The 27,537-nt window shown below is 40.1% G+C and overlaps 1 protein-coding gene across 1 annotated transcript in view; it reads left to right on the top strand.

Moving 5' to 3' along the window:
• csmd2 (CUB and Sushi multiple domains 2) overlaps positions 1-27,537 on the top strand; it is a 310,777-nt gene that overhangs the window by 22,583 nt on the left and 260,657 nt on the right. Inside the window, exon 3 of the mRNA XM_061740995.1 lies at positions 27,359-27,471. Within this exon, the coding sequence (XP_061596979.1) occupies positions 27,359-27,471 (113 nt within the window). The remainder of the gene's footprint in view (positions 1-27,358; positions 27,472-27,537) is intronic.

Below are 27,537 nucleotides of genomic sequence, written 5' to 3'. Positions count from 1 at the left end.
CTGAATGCACTCCTTGAAAGGACTCCAGTCTTCGAGTGTATGCTTCTCTCACAGAGTTTTTTTTTTAGTGCAATTGTAACGTCAATGGCATTACTTCTGCTGCAGTCAGGTCATTTGGCTGTACAATTCAGTCATCCATCATCTATACCTGCCTCCTATACTTGGCGTGCTTATGCAATATCTTAAAAAAATTCAATTCAATTCAATTCATATTTTATTTCGAGCAATGAACATAACATAAATGACCTGTGTGCAACATAAAATTAAACAAATACCTTTTATCAGGTTTATCAGGTGCAGGTTCAAAATACAAATTAATTCGTCAACACTCGAAAGGGAGTGGGAAGAAGAAAACTTATTTAATCCCACCCCTGTTCAAAATACATTTATATTTCCATAGTAGATACATTCTCTGTCTTGCTCATGTGAAATAGCAGCTTCATCCAGTTGGATCTGATGTCCCAAACTTTGTAATACATTTGCAATACGGGCTTCCAGGTCTAGCCAATGACCGTCCGTCAACTATGTCTGGGTCTCGTCATTGCATCGACGGCACTCTTCGAAGCTAAATGCTACCGGCAGCTTTTATTTTGTCAAAAAATAAGTGTTGTCTCACTGTAATCAATGTTTTTCTTTTTTCCACATCTGCAAAACATAACAGTGACACAATTCATGGACAAATTGGTAAAATGGTCACGTTCCCGATAGGCTGTTGTTTTGTCTGGAGCAGTACTTAAATTAAACAGTAGAAACTGAGATAGAAGAACACTAATTTTGAACCACTGTTTTTAAATAAGAGCATTTTTTTAATGTATATATTTAACTCTTAATTGTATACACAAGTGAAATAAAAAAAACGGCGTGGGATAATTCCTTACTTGCCTCTTCAGCATTGAAGTCAGCAGTTGGCAGGGTTTCCTCCCTTTTATAAATCCTTGTGGCCAAATCAGCCGTGTCGAATTTGTCCATCAACATGTTGCAAGACATCTGACACTGACGGATGTAGCAAGATCCTGAACGTGAATGTCATCACAATTTACATGGTACTGCACTCCAGCAGATGCGTTTACCAACCACAGTCACGCTTATATTTTTGTAGCCTACAAGAAAGAAAACAAAAAAACAATTGCGTTACCATGAAAGGATGGCAAGAAGTCAGGTCCTCTCTCATTTTGATTTGGTTTAAAATCAATCAAAAAAATGTATTTGTGCAATAGCTTGATATTTTATGGTCTCGCTTGAGCACCAGCTGCTAAACCACAGCCCTGATATCAGAGTTGATCTTTTGATCCATTATAAATTATTTGACAGCAAACAAAAACTTTCCAGCTCAGCCATCGGCTCTGAAATTCAGCAAAGATATTTAAATGACAGTGGCGTAATCATGAAACAGTGAAACTGTGTCTGAAATAGTGCTGGGCGGTATGACCAAATATTTATATCACGGTATTTTTCAAAATGATATTGGTTTCATGGTATATCATGGTATTTTTTTTTTCATGCACAACTGGGTGTTAACCACATTTTCTAATGATTTGGAAAGGAATTGCTGCAGTAAATTGGCTTAGAATGGCCTATTTTACTGTCATGAGGAGGATGCATAAATCAAATACATTTGATTTAGGCATGCTTTTCAAAGAAAAAAATATTTTACAAAATTACAAAGTAGAAAATATTTATTGAACATAAAAAAACTGAAAATGTTTTAATTTCCCAGCATTATGTTGTTTTGGTTCCACCTCCTGGTGAATGTTAGGTAAAATTCTTATGTGGTTACTTTGTGGTTGGCCAACGATTTATGTTTGTGGTGCAACAGTTACGGGAGCGGCCAGTCTATTTCCTTATATTACAACGCCGTTATTAATTGTTTTGTTTTTTTCCCACTTATTCCACCGAACATCGAAAGTGTTTTTTTTGCCATTTTCGGCCGAACAATTTCGGTTACCGAACAATCGGTGCATCACTACTGCTAAACAGCCCCCCTCGCAAACAGTGTCCAACGGCGCTACGTTCCCAACGTTGTGTACGCTACTGTACATACTCACCGGTATTACGGTATATGAAAAATTCATATCATGAGAAAAATAAACACCGGTATTCAGTAGGAACCGGTATATCGCCCAGCACTAGTCTGAAAGTTTAACACTGATTGAAATAAGCAACCCCCTAGAAGATAGAAAATACATAAATAATTGCATGTTTTTACATTTCACCGGCATGCAAAATTTCTCCTCGTACACCGGCTCCTCCAGTGTCCCAGATATACCCGCGCCCATGGTATCGCTGCTCAGTTGTCAGTGAAGGCATCCGGTGACGAAAACAACAAGGAACTCGACCGCGCGCAAAACACCAGGCCTGCATCCACTCACTGTCTGTCACTGCGTACAAGGGTGCACATTTCCCCACTCTGAAAAAAAAATCTCGCACCTTAGTGTCACATTTCACCTTGTAACTGCCAGTCAGGGAACACTGAGTACATCTCAGCAAGTGAAAATCTGCTGGGGAGTGGAAAGGCTTCTCTCTCTCTGTTTGTGTATCTCTCTCTGTCCCTCTCTCTATCCACATGCCTTCCACCCACTGATATGGAATGGAGAGGCTTAAGGCCCGGGAGTTTGAGAAGGGCTGGAGAGTCAGAGAGAGAGGAGGTGTAGAAGCAACAGATTTTCAGCCTACGGGTTAGATTGGACCTAAATAAGGAGCACTAGTGCATAGTGGGGGGGGGGGTGGCACTCCCCGCACTGCTGTGCTGTCAAGCTTGTGTGTGTCTTCACGTTTACTGTACAACCCATTCCAGCAACCTGTTTCAGTCTCAACAAAACCAGGGTTTCTTGAAGTACAGTGTGTGTATATATATATATATATATATATATATATATATATATATATATATATATATATATATATATATATATATATACAGTATATATGTATGTGTGTATATGTATATTTATGTGTGTGTGTGTGTGTGTGTGTGTGTGTGTGTGTGTGTGTGTGTGTGTGTGTGTGTGTGTGTGTGTGTGTGTGTGTGTGTGTGTGTGTGTGTGTGTACACACGCACACTTAAACACTGATGAGATGGCTCTGGACCAGAAAACTGTTAGTGGAGTAGTTTTTCAGCCACACAGATTTCTGGTTTTTTGGGAAGATCTTTTCATCTACTTCTTACATTTAGCCAGCTGCTCACAAAAAATGTATACATGTATTTAAGATCTTATAGCACTTTGGCTCCAGAACTGCTATATATTGGGTTTTTTGTTTTTTTTTCACTTTTGAGTTAACGTGACTCATCTTGTAGAGGTTTAGCCGCAGTGCAGCTTGTGTTAATTCAGTCTCTCCCAGGACTTGGTGTGGTAAGACTTCAACCATGTCTCATGCTGCATCTGTGACCGAGTTAGCGAGTGAGTCATGCCTGCGCGGAGCTATCATGTGCGGGTCAGACTCAGAGCAGGTGACGTACAGTGACACCTCCCGCCTGAACATTTGCCGGCGCAATAACTCTTCCCCAGCGAAGGCCGTGGGCATCAATCTCCCACGACACATACTTTGGAAAATGACTCCTGCGCATGAAAACACTGATGACATACATGAGTCTGCATGTGCACACCCTCCTGCTTTGTCTGTTTCCTCCAATAGGCATATAGGCCTACTGTACGTGTGAACACATGGTGTGACATATGCAGAGGGAGTACATATCTAAATGAGGAGGTGGAGCATTTGATGGTGTGTATCAGAGAAATATGGTTACAAGGCTGCACGATTGCATTAGTTTGTGGCGCTCATGATTAAACAGCTCATTCAACATACAAGCACTCCATGTAGATATGTGGATAGATGTCTTTTCCTCACCACCAGGCATGAAGAAGCAGACACACACACACACACACACACACACACACACACACACACACACACACACACACACACACACACACACACACTTTTGGATTTATGGCTCCCTTGAGTCTCGGCTGTTAATGGGAAGACTGCCACTTATCAACGCCAGCTTTAACGACAGACTGCTAAAAACAGGACGAAGAGTGATAGTTTGTTTTTCATCATCACTTGCTGGAAAAAAGTGAAACGATGTTGAGATTTATGGCATCTGCTCACCTGTGAGGCAGAATTATTAGGGCCAGTAACCCCAGATTAGAGAAATAATCAACTAGAAGCCTGTGAATTTATGTCCCATATCCCGTGTATTGCTATTGACGTTCTCCCATCCCAAGGGCTATCAATGTTCTTGCCAGGAAACACTTCAGCAGCTACATGAAACGAAAGGTTTTCCTTTTCAGATTTAAGATCAAATAAGCAGTACACCCCTTAAAAAGCTGTCTCATTTTCAGCATTTTTCTGCTTGGGTTTACAGTCATTTTGATTCTGTACTATGTCATCCACTGTTTTGATTATTATACTTTGCTGTCACAGATAGATGGTTACGTTTAGGTGTGAAAATGAGATGCTTGGACCTTACACATCTGTGCAAACATGTCATTTAGACATGTAGTGAGACTTGGCTTTTGCAATACAGGGCTTTTCTTTTTTATCCAATCATTTTATGATGACACAATGATTGCACCAATATCAACAGTTGTGTGTAAGAAGATCTAATGAGCAAAGGTCGATGAGCTGTTTCCATTTAAATGGTGGGCTATGATTGTTGGCAGGTTTATGGCGAATGTAAAGCCTGGAGAAACTGTGCATAATATGGAGGAACTGAGACAAAGCCAATGATTTTATGATAGAAACCGATAAACATCGCCTTGACACAGGGATGGTGGGATGTGAATGTTATGCTTTTCCCTGTTGCAAAGAATTCATTTAGTTTATTTGTGTGACAGCTTATGCAAATCATGTCACAACTCATGTCCAATTATGATACCTACGGCGCAGTGCAACACAGGAGCACAAAGCAGGCTGAACACGTGCAACATGTCTAGATGTAACTTTGTGCAAGGGGAAGAGCACTGGGATGCTGAGCTTTCATAGTTTGTTTCATTGCTGACTCACAATGGCAGTTTGGATGTCAAGATTACTATAATGCCTGTCTTTTGACTTTTAATCTCCTTTCTAAAAGATGTGTCTATTGTGCTGCTGGACATAATCCCAGTATGAATAGAACACCACATGCACATTTTGCCTAATTAAACCAGCAAAAGTGATTTATCTTAAATATTTGCTCCTATTTTTGTGCCAATAATCATTGTCAGTCTTTATTGTGCTGTTGTTTCATCAATTATCCAGAGTACCGTCAACTACTTTAACATTATGCTTATGAACCCTAAATCACAATGCCAAAAACGTTTACCAATATTGAACTGAATCCAATAATACTAAATGGATTAATTGTTAATTCCCAGAAGGATGTTGAGTAGTTTACCTATGGCATTAATAAAGTATTTTTATATTATTGTAAATTTACGGTATGCGGATGGATGTACACCTTTTCCATATTTTTAATTACCTGTTTATATTTATGTTTTTTTGTTGGCTTCATACAGTTTTAGAATGCAATTAAGAATGGATCATAACTGAAATCTTTGTGATTTATTCATCTTGAGCAGAGGGAAAATACTTTAAATTTCAAAGCTTTTGAAAACACTGCTATCTCAAACCTTGTCCTAACAAATAGCCGTCGGCTCATCTCAGCGGCTCCCAAACTGTTTCAAGGAAATGACCGAGTTAACCTCTCAGCAGGAAAAGGTTGCAAGAAAAAAGCAAGGCATATTTAAATACCAACTTCTTCTTTTCAAAATGCAACTATGGAATGGGATTTAACAGGAGCGGCGAAGGTCAGGTTGAGGTCTGAGGGAACATGAAAAATCAAAAACATGTTTATCTGTGCTTTCACATGAAGATTAAGATTCGGGTGTGTTGGTGCACCATTCAACCGTGCAAAAATATCTTCTTTATCTTCCCCACCAAATTCAGCATTAGCGGTTTTAAAGATGACCTTAGAATAACTATAACCTAAAAGCGTGGGGATTGTAATATTTGTATCTCTAACATCATGTGTGATATAGAGTTATTTTACCTGTATTATTAAGGACTGTGAAGCACAGATATTTTTTCACACTATGTTAATCCATCAATATTGTAGTCAGACATTTCTTAATAAATAGACACTTTTTCTTCTTTTACTTGTATATCCCTGGGTGATGGTTACAAGTAACATGGTGTACAAAAACAACATGAGTATCTCTTTGAGCTTGCAGCTGAATTTCAAATTTATATATATATATATATATATATATATATATATATATATATATATATATATATATATATATATATATATATATATATATATATATGTATATATAAAAAGAAAAGCCACCCGACCAACCAACCAACTTATTGTGCACACAAGCATATGTGCACAATAGCCACACTGTCAAGAGGATTCTCTTGGCATGCAATTAGATGCTTGTTGCATATAACCGGTTGCACTTGTGTTTATTTAGTTGTTGAATAGTCAAAGGTTAATTCTGCATTTCCTGCTCTAAAAATACTGTTGTTGATTTTGTCATTAATGATGGGAATAAATCAGTCGCATTTACGTAAGGAATGGTGCAGAAAGGGCAACTGAATTCGAGCATATTATTTGTGCTCAGACCCGAAAGACACGTCATTACAAGGTAAACATCAGTAGAGCAACCAAATAGGCGTTGCCCATGGTGTACAAAAACAACATGAGTATCTCTTTGAGCTTGCAGCTGAATTTCAAATTTATATTCACAAATACGTGTATTTATGAGGCATAGCTTTTGGATTGACAGTCGGCTCAGCCAATCGGTAGCCGTTATTTCTTACTCATCTGTGGATGTGATGCTACCACCGCTAGCAAAGCAATCAGCAGTTTGTGCTAACCTAGCGTCAACTAAATGTAGCGGTAATTTTACCAAAACAACATGTAAGGTGGGATATTCTGTTTTCCGCCAGCAGCTGTGCAGCTCTGCAACCCCTCTGATGTGAGTCCGCAGAAGGAGCTTTAGCCTCAGTTAACTTTGATTGACTTATGGCACTTTTCCACTAGTACCTACTCAGCCCAGCTCGGCTCGACTTCACCCGGTTTGGTGCTTTCCCTCTAGGGGTCTAACGTTGGCACTTTTGCACTAGGACTTACTCGGCCCGACTCGGCTCGTCACGCCTTTACCCGCCTCTACCCGTTTGTTTTTCCACAGCCAGGGGAGAAGTGGGCAGGTTGGGGTGAAGCTGCTGTGACATACTCGATTGCGCAACCGCTTTGTTCATGCTGATCAGAAATCAGCTGGAGCCGCGAGCGGCTGAGAGTAAAACAGCCCGTCTACATCCCTTTTTTAATTCTCTCGTCAGTCACCAGGTTTATGAACATCTGCACCTCAGAGTTGGATCACCAAACAGACGTTTTGCGTTTTATAATAAAATCGCTGCGAGCCGCGGGTCGCTCTCGCGCTGACTCCCGCTTCCTGATTCAAACGTCTGCCGGCCCCGCCCCCCGACCAATCAGAGGCATGGAGGGTGATGACGGCCCCGCCCCCCGACCAATCAGTGGCGCGGAGGGTGGTGACGTCAGAAATAGTCCCGGCTCAGCCCGCAATAGAACCTCACCAGAATGGTTACAGAAAGAGTATCGGCTTGGAGCGGCTCTACCCGTCTCAGCCCTAGTGCGAAAGCGCAAAATGGGGCCGTGGCGGGTAGAACCGAGGAGAAGTGAGACTAGTGCAAAAACGCCATAACAGTCTATTACAGCTGCACCCCTTCCTGTTTCTCCAAACTGCAGATTTGCCCAAGCGTCATATTTCCTGAAACTTCGTTAAAAAAAAATACACACACACACACGCACGCACGTGCGTGTGTATTTTTTTAACGCAAGATTAATGCATACATGTTTGTCTATATATATATATATATATATATATATCTTCTCATCATTCCTCTCCTTTGTCCTCTCTTTTCCTCCTGTGTCTCTTTTACTGTGTTGCTCTTTGATCACCCTTTCAAAAGGAGCTTGAGAGGAGCGATGCATAGTAAGTCAATAGAATTAGTTGGGCGCTTCATCGGTCACTGTGTCCCTGTTAGCACTGCTGGCTTTATCAGATCTTCTGCCAACCTGATTCTCCCACTGCAGAACAGGGGAGAAGCTGAAAACCACAATAGAGAAAATAGTGCAGATCATGAGGTTTTGAATATCGATTCAGAGCTTCACGTGGGACTACCGAGGAAGTCACCGTGTCTTTGCACTGTAGCAACGCGCTTACACACATGCACAAAAACACACTGATCATTGACTGATTAAAGATTCCTTGGTTGCTACATCATCAGAAAGTATTTGAAGATACATGAAAATAAACAATTATTTTTAAAAGTAACTTTTAATATGCTGCTAAAATACGCAGGACATATTTAAAAACATGCTACTACATGAGCATTAGCAGGGAGAAATAATGCTGTTTAGTACCTATTGGTAGCCCTTGGACCAGATATTCAGGTTGATTTCAATAACGATGGACTGGCATGGAGATTAAACAATAACAATATGTGATCAAGTTGTTCACTCCAGAGCTTTGTTCATCGCGGCGTTTGCAAACAAAACTGCACATAATAAAAGCCCAGAACTGTACTGAAGTATTCACATCAAACTTTGGACATTAACAACACTTAAGATTTATTCTGTGATTCTATTAAGCCTGCTCACTGATTCTTTTCCATTTGGAGTTGTGTCATGAATTCACAGACATCAAGGTGGTACGCAAATGTATGCAGTAAAATCTGTGTTCTTATCTTGTTTCTGGAAAATTTGCACCATGAATGCTACAATTGTAAAGGTTTTTTGTAAAACACTTTCTGCGAAACTTGTTATAGAAATAAAAAAGCAATTGTCCGCCATATCCCAGCAAATGCTGCTGTTGCTTCAAGGTCAACCTCTTGTACTTTTTATGGTATCAGAAGTCGCTCTTTTCCAATAGCCCTTGCATAAAGAATGAGAAGGAAGAAGAGAAAAAGGATAGAGAAATATACACATGGAAAATGAATGCAGATTAGTCAATGAGGGTTTCCATATATGTTACATTGATTAATGGTGTTTGTTTCACTCAGAAGCCTATCATGTGTGGAAATCATAAGCCTCTTACATACTGGCTTTTATTTATGAAATATTTCTACCTTCTCCCAGTCTCAGTGCGTGTATATAACCATCATTTCCTAAATAGGCGAAAACTTTGTAAGTTGTACACCAAGACCTTGGCATTTGTCGGGGTGATGCTTCAAACAAATCTGTTCATCTCTTCTGCACTGTCCCTTATGTAACTAGTTTATTTAGACCCTCACACAGCTGATGTGTTTAGATGTGTATTTGCATAAAAACTATGATCACTAAAAAGCAATAATCTCTTTCTTTGTAGGACACAAAAAAATGCCAGATAGGGAGATTAATAGATTACTCAACAAAGTTTCATATTAGTCATTACTTCTCTCTCGGAAGTAGAGATTGATTGGTATTTAAAAAAAACACTCAACACCAACAGCCTGGTGAGAGTGAAGAGAGGTTGAAGTATGAGTGCCATGGCAGCACCAGCAGAGACATTAGGTTGAAGAGGCTTAACCTATTCACCCCTAGGGATTTTGGAGGTGAATTTCGCCTGAACCTATCCGAATTAAATCAACAATATCTCCAAAATTATAAGGACAATATGCATAACCTTGGTCTCAATGGATAGCTAAGCCCTCACAGCATTTATTTCCAGTGTCAGAAAAATGGTGAATGTTCACGCCTGAGCAAATTGCGATAAACCAAAGAAAAAAAATTACATTTTTATTCTCGTCTAATTTTTTTCAAGTTTGCACAGTGAAAAACACCGTGATAGCAATGCATATAATTATAAAGACACCGCTGCCTGGATTCAGCAACTCCTTGAGTACAACTGTACCAAGTTACATGAGAATAGCTTAAAGCACATAGATTTTTATAAAGGTTTTAGTGTGAATAGTACCAGACAGACTGTCTATTTGGGCACTTGGATACCTATACTGTGCCAAAATGTGCTTTATTTATTTATTTTTTTACCCTTTTTGAGGTGAATATTGCTATAAAATACTTTGATGATTTGATGATACAGGATTTCTTAAATGTAAAATCTCAATCCAAACATCCCTGCGCTCTGTGCGAGTCTGTCGGTGGGTGTCGCGCTCTGCGCTGTGCAACTGTGCATCACTGATCCAAGATGGCTGCCGCGTTTACGCTCAACCAGAGCAGTGGATAAAACACTGCTTATCCACTGCTCTGCGCTCAACGGCCTGATGGATGAAGTCTCAAGTGATCAAGTGTAATACATTGTTTGAAACAATGAAATTCCCAAAAGCCACGAGAAGTCAAAAAAATGGCCGCGACCGGTGTTCTGCCAATTTGTGCTGCTTTGCCAAAAAATGCTAATGGTTTTCTACCTTTTGTAGAGCTACATTTTTACTGTGTTTCACTCCCTATACCACTTCCTTTCCCTCCCAAGTGGTCCTTGTCTCTTGCCAGGCCGTCATTGTAAATAAGAATGTGTTCTTATGCCGCGTTCCATTTGTCCTCGGAAGTGGGGATTTCCCAGTTCCCAGTCGGAATTTTCAACTGGAACGCCCCTCGAAGTGGGATTTCCCACTGGGAAAGTGGGAGAATCTTCACCACCCCCGAGTTACCATTCCAAGATGGCTGCCCCGGTTGTAAACAGTAGAAGAGAGCTCTGTAAAATTCGTAGCACTTCATTCTAGTTTTGGTCACACTAAATCAGTCGTATACAAGTATTGTTCGGCATATATATGCTGCTATAGTGTAATTTACATTTTTCATGTGGTATATGCGAACTACAAACTTGTTTACCTACTTTGTAACTGGAACGCTGATAACTCGGCTGTGACGTAATTCCTAGTTCCGAGTTCCGACTTCTGAGGTAAATGGAACGCAGCATTAATGACCTGCCTGGCTAAATAAAGGCAAATGACTGAAAGAATATCAAATAAAGCGATATAATTTTTTTTCCTCTTTATTGTATAATGTTCACAAAGTGTAAAACAATTCATGTCATGGGTCGTGTATTTTGAAGGATCAAATACTCAACATCCCATATTATCCATTTTACATCGTGCAAGAATTGATTGGCGTGGCAATCAAACTTTGAAAATCGACTGCGCATGCGCAGAACCACAAAGTAGCATTTCTCGGCGGGTAGCAAGGATTGGCAGAACACTGGCAGGAGAGATGACGGTGGGTGAAGCAGTTTCACTACTGTGAAGGATTAAATCGTGAATTACGGTTCAAGAATGGTGTGGATAGACTGAAAATGACAACGAAACGGTAAGGAAATAAAATACACTGCTTTTGGTCGGAATAGCTTTGGGATTTGCTGACGGGATTTGTGACGAACACGCAATCTGCTGAGCTGGCTGTGAAATGAGAATTTTGACTTTCGGTTTGTTTTGAGATTGGCATGAAGTGTTCGGCCCAGAAAAGTTTCTGTTTGGTATCAAGTGCAGCTTTTCTAGTTTCATATGATAGCCACTACGTTGGGGTGGAGAAAATTGATCTTGCGTTCTGTTGCGTTTTGTGGCGGGTGTCGCTCGTGTTGGGGCCGCCATCATTGATGCATTTTTAAGTTGTTATAAATCAAATACTTTGTTGACAAAACGTACTTGGAGTTTTGACATATCAGCTTAAGGGCTTCTTGTTTGAGAAACAGTTGAAAGAAAAATACTCTGACAGCTCTTGAGTAACCTTTTCCATACATGAACTGGTGCATCCACAGGGTTTTTCATGGCTCTAATTGAGGCAGAGGTGGCACCATCCTGAGCATGCGCACACGCGTGCGGGTAAACCGGGCCTTCAACTGGCTCAAGAAAACACTTTTTACAAGATATTTTGGGAGTTCTAATATGATTAAACATGTATTTATTTATTCTTTATTTCATTCATTGATAAAATAAAACAAACAATTTAATATAAACACAAACGTTCCTAAATTCTGAATGAAAGGGAGCAGAAAGAAGAAGAATCTTATTTAATCTGCCCCTTTTTCCCAAGAAATCAATTTACAAAGAATTCAAATTATATGAAAATTATATGTAAAAAATGAACATTATCATGTTAAAGCATTATTCTATTATCATAAAAAATATAAATGCAAATATAAGAACTCAATCTTACCAAAAATAAGAAGTAATAAAAAAAATCTGCCAATGGAACAAGAGAACATTTTCACTGAAATGAGTGAAAATGGTTTTCTAGAACGAGTTACTTTTTAGGTGAATGTCTTATTTTAAATGTTGATTTTTTTTGGACTATAAATAAAACATTTCGACTGGATATAAGACAAGTAGGCTTGGTAAGATTTTGAGTTTTTGTAGGGTTTCAGACATTTACTGACAAATCTTGCAACCAGACAGAGAACATTTCAGCCTCCTATTTTTCCATCTCATGCTCCTTGTAGTCAAAGACCTCCTGGTCTGGTCCATCGATGGCCTCCTTACAACAGACATCCAAGTGCCTCCTCTTCAGTCTGTTGTGCAGATGTGTTTTCACCTTAAACAAAACAATTCATGCACTAAGTATATTTGTATTTATTTTGATACAGACATAAATACTGATAGTGCCTGCTGCATGGGGACACAGTGCTTTTTGGTATAAATAACAGACCAAACCTTCCTCAGTTTGCCTGAGCAGGTAAATTGGTTCAGCCACTGTTTGTCAAAACCACTGGCTCTGTGTTTTTGAGAAGATCTGTAAAGATGAATAAAAAGTCATGTTTAAATCACGTACACGTTGGCTTTGCGTTGATATGCTCCTAATGACTTGGAAACTGACTTAAAGTTCCTCACGCCTTGCCAACTCGTCCTGTCCTGCACTCTGACTCTCGCTATCACCTTTCATGCATATTTGTGCACTACTTTAAGCCCTGACAAAATTGCCGCATCTCGTCAGTAACATGATTTATTACTTTTTAACTGCCTGTAACATTAATTGTCGGCACTTTCACCTGAACTCTTGCTTCTCCTGGTCGCTTTTTAAAGGGATTGTGACATGAAAAACAAATTTTTCTTGATTTTTTGTGTTTTGTTGGGTGTCTTGACATCAATTACACCCAAAAAACAACGAACTTTTAACATTCAGTGTATTGTGTGCTTTCTGGGATTTTCCGCATAACTGTGCAAAAACGGCGCACCTGGTTTGCTGGCGGGCCGTTACGTAACGGCCCGCTAAATCACCGCCCCCTCCACCCAGCTCCCTGCCTCCTCTCCTCTCCAGTGCACCATAAAGGCTGATTTATGGTTCCGCGTTACACCGACGCAGAGCCTACGGCGTAGTGTTACGCGGCGACGCGCACCATACGCTGAACCCTACGGCGTATGCTCTGCGTCGATTTAACGCGGAACCATAAATCAGGCTTAACACGGAGCTGTTTAGAGCCTCTTCTGTTCTCATCAGCGGAGGAAAACTGCTAAGAAGACCCGCGGCCACTGACTGGACTTAAGATAAGGGGACACTTTATTTACATGCCTTTATTTTTATGATTGTTTGCTGTGGTTCGCCCTCCTGCTTTTCCGTGCATGTTTAGCCTGTCGCTCTCGGCTTTCTCGACGCCGCTGTGAGCGTATGGCTGGAGGAGGAGGAGGTTTGGAGGAGGAGCGGAGCAATGATTGACAGGAAAGGGGGGAAAGGAAGCATTTTTCACGGCGCAAAAAAACACTGTAATAAAAAGCCAGGAAAAGAGTACTAGAGTGAAGTTTTTCTTGTTACACTCTTTTAGACACATTTGAGGGATGTTGGCCAAGACTTTTAATAGTGTTAAAAGCATGTTAAAAATGATGTCACAATACCTTTAAAGTATCGTATTGGCCCGAATATAAGACGAATAAACAAGACATTCTCGGATGCAAAAGAAACAATATTTACATGTTTGAACAGCCAGGGAAAACCAGGACACTGATTTTTAATACAACACATAGCGGAAAAACGCTGTTGATACAGCGCCTCCACAACGGCGCAATGCTGCAACTGCAGTTAAAATAACATCCATCCAGTCCAACGCCTGCCGGAAAATAACATTTTTCATGACGTCCGAGTTTTGAGAGCTGGGGGCGGCACGAAATTAGGCGGAGGCGGCCGCCTCCTAATTTTGTATGCAGGAAAAACCCTGATACAGCTGCAGGACCCGGTACCGGCTCTATTGGGGGGGGGGGCGGGTTAAGCCTGTATTCCAAGGTTGACAAAAACCCGTCAAGTGGCTTTATGAAAGTAGAGCCATTAGTTTGAAGTCATTGAAGACAGATAGGTTGGTTATCTTAGCTCCTGAAAGTAAACAGGTTACTTCAATGACGACGGTGCTCTTGATCTGTTGCAGACACATCAAGGATCTGTCTGCAACAGACAGATCAAGGATCTGTGGTCTTGGGGGGTGTTATCATGCGGGCCCAGAAAAGGGTGGAAGCAAAGTGTTGACAGGGAGTAAATATGATGAGTGAGGAGGTGTTGCTGAAAGGCCTGTGCAGTAAGGATTGGCCCAGCAGGGGGTAAAGTACTGAAACTGTTCAAACACTTTCATCTTGCTGGCTCTGTCCATGCTGCTCCCTCCCTGCTCACGATGCATGACTATAGATAATAAATTCAAACAAATCTATACAACGTATAGGTCATAAACATGAGTAAAGATGACATGAAATCAACTGTGAATGAGTTTAGCTAAATTCTGGCGTATCTTTGGTGTGTTTGTATTGTTCTTGGAGGACTCCTTTCACCTTGTTTCCTGTTTGTTTTCAGTGCAATCTCTCACGTCCGTCCCTTGCATCTCCTTGATCACATTCTACAACCTTGTGTATCATAATTGCTCTATCCACTTACACACACACGCACACACATTTTCACAGCAGCATAAACTGCGGCATATCTCATGGCTACCACTTAGCTTTTGTCATTTCGCTCAGGACGAGAATGGCACTTCATTGAATTAGTTTTATTTTATCCCTAATTATTTTCTGCCCGCGGATTATTGCAAAGCGATTTGTGCTGAGCAGTGGAAAACACAGGGGACGTGCAAACGTTACTTTGTTCCATTTGTTAGCCTTGATTTGTTTGATGCATGGATAATTGACTTCCATATCTATAAAGGAAGGGCCAAAGAATCAATTTCAGATTTTTTCCCCCCCCACTTCTCTCCTGTCAAATCTCTGATGCTAAACATTGAAAGATTCGACACTAGGGGTGTCACGGTACACACAAGTCACGGTTCGGTACGTACCTCGGTACAGGGGTCACGGTTCGGTACGGGTTCGGTACGGGTTCGGTACAACGGAAAAAAAATACAAAAAGTCCCAAATGTATAAGACGAGTTTTTTCTTCCTTTATTTTGATCATAGCATTTGAAAGTTAAAGTTTGTTCAATTGGCTACAAAACTAAAAAGCATCTCTTATTAAAGTGTAAAATAAATAGAATAATGGGCAGAGCCGTCTGGGGGCGGATCATTCTCCATGGGCCCTTATGATAGTCATTTTAACGTTCAACAACATCATCCTACCCATCAAACTACATTTATTCTCACTTTTATTGAGCTAAGCCTATAGGCCTATGCTGCAGAAAGCAGAGGAAAGTCACAAACTTGTTCAGAAGAACACACACACACACACACACACACACACACACACACACACACACACACACACACACAGACTCAGTTCCATCTTTGATACAGCTTAAACACAAAAAAAAAAACATAACTGGTCTAAATTACACATCTATTTAGATAGATAGACACAGCGGTCTATAACATCATTTCTGAGCTCTATAACAGAGAATAGACTCGGCGGTCTAGTTGAAAACAACACAAGCACATTCAAATAAGCAGGTGGTCAAGAATACCACAACATTCTGATAAATAAATTATTTAAGAAGGTTACACTGACTCACCAATGACAGTTGGCTCTTCCATAACCCAAAATAATCCAGGTAACGTGGAAAACGGGGTAACATTCAAAACTTTGTAGGTTTTAAACTTTAGCGCTAATCTCCTTCACTGTGACTGTTAAGGCTGATTTATGGTACCGCGTTACACCAACGCAGAGCCTACGGCGAAGGTGCGCGTCGCCGCATAACCTCGCCGTAGACTGCGCCGTACCCTACGGCGTATGCTCTGCGTCGATTTAACGCAGAACCATAAATCAGGCTTTACAGCCAACCCGCTTTGGCTCACGGCGCCGATGTGTTCAGGACAGTTGTAAATTAAGAATTAGAACATTCTGTCGTTATTATAGCCTACAATTTATGATGATATATGGATTGCACATATATTTATTGATATGCACAGACTAGCACACATTTAGGTCTGTAATGGAACGTGACTGTTGATATTTATAAGGGAAAAAAAAACGATTGATTTTTTTTTTTTTTTTTTTTTTTTTTTTAACTCAGTCAGACGTATTCGCCGTATGACTGCGTGAACCGAACCGTGACCCCCGTACCGTGACGGTACGGGACGAATACAAATACCGTTACACCCCTATTCGACACCGATGATTTAAATTATATTTGCACACTAATGCACTGTCACTTTTATCCTCTCACTACTATCAGATCATTTCCTGTCTGATTTACTGCACATCAGGAGTCGTATCCAGGAGATTGAAAACTACCTATGCTGTCATATAGATAAACAGACGTTTAAGCACGACTTATAGAAATTTGGAGTAACGTTCTGCAGGATGGTCAACTTACCATGTAGCGTCGTAGGTGTCTATGGTGGTTGAACAATGAGGATAACATCAGGGCAATCTAATATGCTGTTAATGGAGTGCAGATAGCCTCGAGATAAAGCAGTCACAGTAACTTGCTGACTAGGGGACACTCCAGGAGATGTGAATCTGCTGTGTATGTGTGTGTGTGTGTGTGTATATGTCTGAAAGCCATTACCCTACACTTACTCCAAAACCTTGGTGGATTTAGATTTAAGAAATAGATCTTATTTAAGATGATGGAGCACTTATCTCTGGTGAAGCATTAGCACAATGTCCCATCACCTCTCCATTCATTTACACTCACTCATCTTTTAATGTGTATAGTGATTACTTTTGCCATCCTGCATAAAACATGACAAGTGATTCTAATTAGTCCTGCACTGCTGCTTCTTTTTAAAGTCTAAGAACTTAGGCATTTTGACTGTTCAGACAGTGGGGATTACTTTTTTTTAGTTTTTTACTGTTGCAATTATTTTTTCACACTTACTTTTCTCGCACTTACTTTTCATTACTGCGCTTTTTTCACATTTTGTTTTGTTTTCACACCCACATATCCAACAGACTTTTATTTAGTTGCGCATATTAATTTGGAGAACTTCATCCGTTTTAAATCTCCTTAAGTCTCTGCTGATATTTTCTTCTCTCAATTCCACCTCTCACCTTTCACTCCGCCTCGCCTGACGCACCAGCCCCTCTCCTGCGCTGTCACCCTCTCCCCCCTCTTTCTCAAGAGGCGCTGGTTTGTTAATGACTTCACTGCGGTTCATCTCTCACTTGGAACCGACTGTGGTTGATATTCCTCGCTATCAGCGTTTAGCGTCACAGATATCTGAGAGATTCTCCCGCCCTAGCAGTTTAACTGGGATGCGCAAATTCCTTGTGATGTCACACCCGTGAATATTAATGTTCAGATGCAGCCTCCAACCTGCCTGTCCTCTGCAGAAATTTAATTATTCAAGTCGGAAACATGTCAGTCATGCCTGAAATATTGATGGGTTGAGAGGAAGCTGTGTATGAGATGTACAAATCAATCCCACCGCTGTCTTGTCTCCCCTTTGTTGTGGAACTGGATACTTTTGGAAAACAGAATAGGAAATTAAGCAGGGGAAGTGGTTCTATAATCACCATGATTCTATAATCTAGTATATATCTCCTTACCACCTGCAAGTGTGTTTTTTTTTTTTTTAGACCCTGGTTCCAAAAGGACATCATGCCAAGGCCCATGCTTGTGGTTGCTACCCACAATGCAGTGTACCCAACCCATATGGCTGCTCCTGCAGGTGGTCAGCTCACTTTAGGGCTCCTTTAGACTGAGCCTGGCCAGAGGTAAAAGTCCAGCCTCCAGGCTGGAGCTAATGAGCTCCTCCCCCAGGCCTGGCTCCAGGGTTGGACTGCACTAGTGTGGGTCAGGGACATTGAGCTCTTGCTTTTTCATTACCTACAGTATATGAGTCAAGCAAATGGCCCCTGGTCTGCCCTGTGTCCTGGAATCAATTTGCTGCAGGAGACCCTACCAGGGACAGTTTACCTGGACAACATAGTCCCAGAGTTCATTCAAGCAAGCAAACTCCTCCACCACAGTAAGGTGGCCTTACGAACCGCCTAGGGTGGTGCTTCAGGCATGTCTGAGAGAATCTGAGAGTGACCCAGGACACGGTGGAGAGATTATAACACATAGTTGGCGGTGTAACTGAGTGGCCTCCTAGAAAAGCTTGAGGACGTGACCAGGGCAACATAGTTCTGGGCCTCTATTTAAACTGCTTCCTCCGTGTCCTGGACCCAGTTAAATGGAAGTTAACAGATTAATTAATTAATGATTTATTTTCTTAAAAAGTGGAGAATACAAACAATTGAATTTAAATTTTTTGATTCATCAGATGATAACTGCCATTTCTTAGACTGAGGCGAAGTCCCCAAAGATCCAGAAATCCCTATTTAATATTTTTTTCTTCTTCTTTTTTGTTATCCCAAGGTATTTCACAAATGCCTTATGGAGAAGTTAATAATATATTAGATATAAGATAAGAAATATAAGAATAAAATGATCAAATAAGCTCTTTTTGATAATTCTGGTTTAGATTGTAAAATTAAGAAAGAAAATAAACAACAGAAATGTTCTAAATAACATATTCAGATTTATTTGGGGCCATTTGCAATGGTTACTTTAGGTCAAACACTGGCTCTATTAGGGCAACATGAAAGAAACCACGGGTGGAAAAAGGTGGTTTGCACTTATGGATATCTACAACTACTGTATGTTTAAAGCTTTCTGTCCCTTTCAAATAAGTGAACATATTATTGTTGGCTTAAAGTATGTTTCAAAGTGCTTCCTTTGTCCTCAAGACACGCACACACACACACACACACACACACACACACACACACACACACACGCACACAAACGGACACATACTGGTTGGAGATGAATTAGTAAATTACAGGATTGTCTTTGGACCAGACAATCTGCCATTGACGTTGAAGGTAAAATCCTTTGATGGCCTTGATGCATTTTTTTCCCTAAACAGTATTAAAGCAGATACTGCAAATTAATGAATGACTAAACTCCACAGTGAACTTACATGACCTTAAACTGAAATTAAGAAGTGATTGTGGATAATGCATGGATGAATAAACATTATAATAGAGGAGTGGTAGTAGAAGACAGGAAGCTTCTGGTGCCAATAATCGTGTACCTTTTTATCAAAACATTTAGCAAAAATGGTTCATTAGCATTTAAAATGTTGTGCCTAAAATTCAAGGTGCCAAAAATTGTGTCGAGCTCTGCATTCTGAAAAGACAACATTAAAGTCATCACCATTTTAGAATTGCCTCTTAGTCTGCAGATCTATTAAGCAGCATGATTACTGCTTAAAATACCAGGATTTTATTTTCCTTTTTTTACAGAAATTGAGTGCACTCAAGAAAACTGTATCAAGGCCAGATCATACCCTTGGGCAAAGTGATGCAGTACATTAGAGCTTACCCAACAAGAAAGGATGAGAATGTTGGTACAAACACACCGCAGCTATGTCTAAAACTCTTCTTAACTGTGTATAGGGTATTGAAGTGCCATTTCAACCTTCACTGGGCAACACGGTCAGTTTTTTTTACTCGGTGCAAGTAAAGTTAGCGATGAGTCGAAACACTCATTTACACATGTTAACAATGAACAGCAGTAGTTTTACACACAACAATTTAACAATAGCTTTTCAAACCTGGACTTGGACTAACCATTCACTTTGGTGTGAGCGTGTGTTTATGTCTGCGTGTTTGGATTGCAGTGTTTGCACTGGTTTTACAGCATTGCTGTTTGTGTGTCAGCTAGTCAGTGGAGATTTGGAGCTCAAAGAGCACAACAGAAGCCCCCTGGCCTTCACCGTTGACAAGTTATAGCCGTACAGCCACTTGTACAGGAAGAACACACACAAACGCACACACATACAGTTACTCAAACACACATAAAAATAAACACACAGTTCTTCTCTATGCACTCTCTCTCTCTCTCTCTCTCTCTCTCTCTCTCTCTCTCTCTCTCTCTCTCTCTCTCTCTCATACAGCCCATCATTTATTGGCTAATGTCTTTCCTGTACTCAGCCATCAAAATCTTGCTGCTGTATCTGTTTTTCTGTTTTTTTTTATATCCTCACTCTTCCCTCCTTCTGGGAAAATATCAGCTGCATCAGCACTGTGCTTACCTACCACCCTGAGAGTACACACACACGCGCACGCACACACACATTGACTGAGTGATAAGATTAAAAGGATGAAAGACCTGATTGAGTCTCTCTCTGTTTGCTGTTGTAAACATGCATATATTTATATATATTCAGGGAGATCATAAACACACCAATATGAAAAGGCTCTAATAATTAAAAGTACACAAGTGTGTTTGCGAGCATGCAGGCACGAATCCCCGAATAGCCATATAGTGCCCAATAAAGGACTTTTTTTTTTTTTTTACCATGATTTATCCCCGCTCAGCACCTTATGTCCTGATGTGTGGCTCTGAACTTCCAACAATTCCTCCTCTGCCCTTCCTCAACTGTTGCCATTTCCTCGTTACAAGATCTCTACTCTTTCCCCCCACAGCTTTCTACACATTTACTCCTTCCATATCTGTCTCTCCCTTTTTTACTCTCATGGGAAGTGGTTTGATAATTCGAAGCAGAGGTTCTTCATGGAGACGATGCTAAGGCTAGTCAGGTGGAAAGCTCTCTTAATAGACCTCTGCGCACACACACTCTCACATACGCGTGATTCTGCTAAGACTTACACTCACATCTAGCATCTATACACCTCAGTGTGGATCCAGTCATGCCCACATGCACCTGTTCTTCTCCTTAGAGGAATTACTGTATGTTATTACTCAGCTTTTGATATAATAGAAACAGTAAATGATTTCCCAAAACTGTACTGCTTCTCTTGAATCTTTTTCTCTTCCTTTCTTCCATCCTCTGTCTTATCTTCCATTTTATCAATTTCCAATTCGCTCGAGGCACCTGTGTTGCAATTCCGTCATTGGTATTCTTACAATCTTATGATTGTATCTCGCATTGATAACACGCAATCCCCCTGGCAGATTTTTTTTTTCTGAAAAACCTGCTGCGTATCTCAGAATGTGATGGCCTAATCACATAGCATCATTTAATCTTTTCCACCATCACACATAAAGCCAGCTTTTTTGTGTTTGCTTGTCTCTGTTTTGTTTTTTGCTGGCCTTTTCTGGTTCACAGCAGATGATCAAAACTCGGATGCTGCAACAATCCCTCCCAGTTCGTCGACTGCCCCCTCCTCGGCGCTTGCATTATGCCCTCTATCAAACCACCTTCCCTGCAGTGCACCGCTGAACCAAGATGGCTGTCTTCCAACTCAATTTGTGGTCAGCTTAGGGGTTATTTGCATGAACATGTGTCTCATCGTTTAGCTGCTATCTGGCTGTGACAATCACACTCAGAGGAGTCTAATCAGGTAGACGTTAGAGCCGACTTCCCCTTTTGGTCTAATTCACCCAGGCTCACAATGGGTTGATGAAATAGAGAGCACACAAAAGATAGTGAGAGAGAGACAAAAAGTGACACACAAGCTTTAGGTGTATTCGATTTTAAAGAATGGTGTTTAAGGGAAGAAAAAACATTAAAAAATTGTGGAAAAAAAAACAAACCATTAAATTGACATTTGGGAATGTGCATTGGTAATATACTGTACTGGTCTGTTCTTTTTTTGGTTACATAATGCTTTTCCACTTTGGCTTTTTTTTCCTTGAATAAATAATGAGGTCAATCCATTGACTAATTACTTCAACAGTCAACAGCGAATGGGAGTCAATGGTTTGCACTCCTGGAATCCATTTATTGAAATGAGTTAGGAGGTGTTGTTTAAAGCTACTTTGACTGACATCAGAGACTTAAGTCTACTTTTTTAGAAGAGTCTTTGGTGTAATGCAAGTCTTACTCGAGTAGAGATCTCTAAAATGTGTGAAATAACTTTTAAAATCCTACTCGTATGCAGTTCAAACCACTACTTTAAAAACCTTACCATTATTTAACTGTGACAGTGAAAACTGTAAAATTAAGAATTCTTCTTTAAATATCAATGAGTTATATGAATATTGAGTAGAAAATTCAGCTAAACAGATACATTTGGTGCATTCTTTGCTTCTTTTTTTAACTAGATTAAAAGAAACGAAAAAAGAGGTGACCACAGCTGTAGTTAGTTGTGTTGCTAAAGGGGTTAACTAATTTGTCTGTTCTTCAATTTTTTATGATTATTTCTAACATGCTAATTTGCAGTGTCAACCTAAATTTTTCCATGAAATTATGGATGCTTGATTACTGACAGCGAATGATAGTTGACTCTGCTAAGTTGCTGTTTATATCCCTGGTAGTTGGGAAGCAAGTCAGGTACTTTAAAGGGGACCTATTATGGCATCTAATACCTATTTTAAACAGGCCTTGAATGTATTAAAAAAAGCTTTTGATTGTTTTTGCTAAATAAATTAGAAATTCAGCCTCTGAGCCATGTCTTTATCTTCCCATTCTCTAACCTCATTATCTATGCAGGATTCTGAGTGAGCGGGCGGCTATGATAATGAGGCACTGTGCTGATTGGCTGCCTGAATGACACGATACACCGCTACGAAAAAATGGCGGAAGCTCCGGCCGGCGGAGTTAGTTGTGGCCGTGGTTTCACGCATTGGAGGCCAACCTTTGTAAATCGCATTTTGGTTGACGGGAGCAGAATCTGAACGGCTCGTAGATCCACATCACACTGGATGGCTCATCCGGGCGGCTGTACAGACACTGCAGAATTTGGTTGCTTTCCTCCTTCTCTGAGTTGGCAGGCTGAGGGGAGACCACTTTATATATGTTAAAGCAAGAAGAAACGTGTTTTTCATCATAGGTCCCCTTTAATTACATGGTAAAAATAAATTTGGTAACCACTTTTAAGTCTTTGTTTCATTCCCTGATGGTGCTGTGTGGATCTTTGCCCCCTTGCCAGACAAACTGGATCTGCTCCTGTGATTTTGATAGGCCTCCAGGATTTTGGCCTCTGCCGTACCCAGTGGTGGTGCCATCTGTACCAGCCCTGTGTCGGTACAGATTTGTATCTGAGGGGATGTGCTGCAAGCAGGAGTTTGGGGATTTGCATAGTTGGGAGGTCCCCTCTGTACCAAACCAGAGGTGGAGGTTCCAAGGAGCGGGTAGAAGCGGGCCATATATGCCCCCTGATAATGAAGCTCGGCCTTGTTTGGGTCAGCTTCCACATATCGCCCCACCTGACGGTTCTGTCTATGACTGCTTTGCAGGTTGTCTGTTTGCCTTGTTGTGGATGCTTGTTGTGGTATTTTAGGCTTTATTATTTCAGAAATCACAAGGTGTTACATTTAATTTCCTTTTTTCGTATACTGTACTTGGAACCACATCCATGGATGCTGGTCCCCATCTGAAACCAGTCCTGCCCTGCCCTAGCCTGACAGTTTAGTTTGGTCAAATGCCTGCACTCGACCCCACTTTCGTCCTGTTATAAAGTGCATTTTGAATCAGTAAAGTAATTAATTATTGGTCAGGGGAATATAAGTTGTGTGGATCTAGGTCACTTGGCATCTAGATCAAAAGAAGGGCATGGATTATGAATGTGTATTTATGTTTTAACTGGATACATTTAGCCTGTGCTCTGACCATAACTTGAAAAACACTTACGAAGGCCTTTGGAGGCAGTTATTAACATAGCTATTACTTTGTTTTGATGTGCAATAATTACATTTCTTATCAGTTGTCTATCAGTGCTGAAGCTGTTGTTTGGCTTTCTTAATACACAAGTGATCGTTAAATATATATATATTAGGGGTGTAACGATACACTAATCTCACGATACGGTACGATACACGATATTGAGGTCACGATAACGATACGATACGATATTATAGCAGTATTTTTTTAACAACCTTGCATGAAGAACATATGACTAGAAAAAATTGTATTTTATTTGAAAGACACAAAATACAAAACAATGCTGTGCATTCGCCCTATTGTTACAGTTTGTGATGCTTTATAACTGTTTAAGTTTTAAATAGAAAGCCAGGCCAACTATTATTTAGTTGGCCTGGCTATTATTATTATTATTATTATTCATTATTTTATAAATATATTCTTTATATTCTGATGTAAATTAGGGACTATAATTATACTAGTCAGTTTATCTGTAGTGATTAGTCTGTTTTAGATTGGGCGGAGTGATACGCCACAGTACAGCACTAGGTGCTGTGTTGATGTTCTAAAATCCTACACTGTTGAATGAGCGGACATTAAAGTACACTCGAACTCTGAAGAGGTTTTCCCGTGTTTATCCTACTCACGACCCGAAAAAGGTTTAATTTAATAAGGTAAGGCTTAACTCTACACCAGACTTAAAAGTTCAGAGCTCAAAACCTCGCTAGAGTCCCGTGATCGGGACCGCAAAAAGGTACTACTTTCTTCTAAACGTAGTAAGATTTTGGTCCGCGCGTCGAGGCGCGGTCACCACGCGTGGTCGGATGCGCACAATAGATTAATATTAATAACCCAATATCGCGATACACCTTGTCACCTCCACGACACGTTTCGTGGCGTTTTTGTATCGCGCAATTTCGTGGCACGATATATTGTTACACCCCTAATAAATAAATAAATAAATACATAAAATATATATATATAAATATAATATTCAAGTGTGGTTTAATCAATTACATGTTGTAGTATCCAGTATCTAATGGTAGAATCGGAAACCTGCTTGGGTCCAACAACCAGGTCCGGGAGATTTTGAAAACACAGAAAAAGTACAATTCTCTGCCTTCAGGGTATCAGTGGTTTTTCCACCATCCCCTACCCAACCTTTAATCACCAAATTAAAATTATATTGTTGCACTCAGTTAATGTAATGCTCACTTAGGAGTCATAGGAGAAGGTTGTATCTACAAACATAAAGAGCCTCCCCGAGCCATGATTCCCTCAGTTTAATCATTGTGTGGGGCATATTATTATGTAGTATTCTCCTGTTCACAATCAGTCTCCAGAGCTGTCCCCATCACAGAGCCGTCTGTATGTATCAGTTTGATCAGATGACTCATAGTAGATATGCAGTAGGCAATATTTATTTTAGAATAGCACAAGTATTAAAGTCAAAATTGTGCTTCACATAGTCCAACATTAAAATTATTCTTTAGTTGACTCGTCTTTAATTATTATATACAATTATATACTACTGACAAAAGAGTCAGAGATTTTATTTTTGGACTATATGGCTCAGCTCTACAGTGTACTGTGTATATACAAAATCACAGATTGCCTTTGAGTTGTGGTTCCACAGAATCATTATAAAAATATGAATAATAATGGAACCATCAGCTAAATAGTTTATTGCACATCTGTTAAGGTAACTACTGTAATCAAGCAATTTCTGTAATTCTCAATGAGACTCCTGCAGATGTAGACGGGTACTTTGGTCCACTCCTCAAGTACTCCAGCTGTCCCAGATTTTGAAGGGTTTTTCTCCAGGCTGCATGTTTCAGCTCTATGCACAGATTTTCAGTTGAATGTAAATCAGGACAAATAGACGGCCACTTCATTTTCCTGTTGAAGGACTCGTGACCTGTGACTGACACTAAGCTTAGTGGCTCTTGGCAGCATATTTTACTCCAGAATGCCTTGCTTGTCTTGAAATTTCATTGCACCCTGCACAAAGTCAAGACAACCTGCAGCAGATGGAACAAATCAGCCCCAGAACACAGCTTAACCTCCTCCGTGTTTCACAGTAGCTACTGTACACTGTATTTTTTTTTTGGATGCTTCATTTTTTCCTTTTGCCTGCTTTTGTCTCATCTGTCCAAAGGACATTCTCTCGGGAACTTTGTGACTTGTCCCCATGCATTTTGAAAAATTCCAGTCTGCTTTTTACAATTTGCTATCAACAACTCTTGGTTGTATTCCATTAAGTCCACGTTAGCTCAACAGTGATGAATGGTGTGATCTGACACTAATGTACCTTGACCTTGGAGTTCACCTTAAATGTGTTTGGAATCTTGTTGGTGACCATTTGTACTATCCATCTCTTCACTCTGCTTCTTGTGTCCACGTCCAGGGAGGCTTGATACAGTCCTGTGGACCCTAAACCTCTGAATTGAATTTGCACCTGTGTTCACAGGAACATCTAACTGCTTGGAGATTGTCTAATAGTCTTTACTTTTAACATGTTTGTTGAGAATGTTCTTCCTGATCTCCTCCGACAACTCTCTCCTTTGCTTTCACTGGTCCTAAGCCCAAAATGTCCATGTGCTTTTAACCCTTTGTATCGTCAGACTGACTAACTTCGGAACTGGAACCTGTGATATTAATAATAGGACCACACTTAAGTTCATGTCTCCTTGTGGTCAAAGTATTTTCAGTCTTCCTTTTTCCAGGACACTTTCATTAGTTAGCTGTTTAACTGCAATTCAGAGTCAATGTCTGATTTTGAGTCAATAGTATTTAGTAAATTATAAATGATTAATACATTTGTCAGAGTAAATTTATTGCATTGACCATTCTGAGTTTTTCTTTCTTTAGAGAAGGATATCAACAAATTAGTCATGCTTACCATGTCCACAGTAGAGCACAGCTGCAAGACGATTTAAAAGAGCATAACTTAAAAGAGTTAACAGACTATGAGGTTGTCAGCTCTTTTGTTAAATGTTGGAAACAAAGTTGGAAAAAAGTCTCTGTAAAAAAAAAAAAAAAAAAAAAAAGAAATTGTCAAAAATGAGACACATCATTGTCTAAAACATTAAAAGTTGAATTTTTACCTTGACAAAACACTTATTAGAAATGATCAACGATTCAGAATCCAACACGGTTGTTTTTGCCGTCTGTTCAGCTGTTCATTTTCACACTCACTGCTGTTTCTGATCTTCTGCAGTCTTTCGTCATGGAGAAAAATGTTAATAATTTTTGGATAATCCTCATTATACACCGAGTTCCCTTTTGAATGCCCATGAAAACAGGGGTATTAATGGGAGCTTGTCGGTGGAAGCAGGCTTTGACACTGATTTTGTTATTGATTGCATCCCTTTGGTCTGACTGTCATTGTCCCTCTTTCCATTTGTTTTCAGGTTAACTGGGTTCCAGCTGCCCTCACCCATCGTGAGTACGGGGTCCAGAATCACCTTGTGGCTACTGTCTGACTACGCAGTCAGTGGACAGGGATTTAAAGCTATCTATGAAGGTAACGCAGCTTATAATGTTTTAATTATGATATAATACTAGTAGTGATGCACCGATTGTTCGGTAA

Source organism: Cololabis saira, chromosome 15 (assembly GCF_033807715.1).
Source record: "Cololabis saira isolate AMF1-May2022 chromosome 15, fColSai1.1, whole genome shotgun sequence".
Classification (NCBI taxonomy): Eukaryota; Metazoa; Chordata; class Actinopteri; order Beloniformes; family Belonidae; genus Cololabis; species Cololabis saira.
This window is presented reverse-complemented; position numbering and strand designations above follow the sequence as displayed.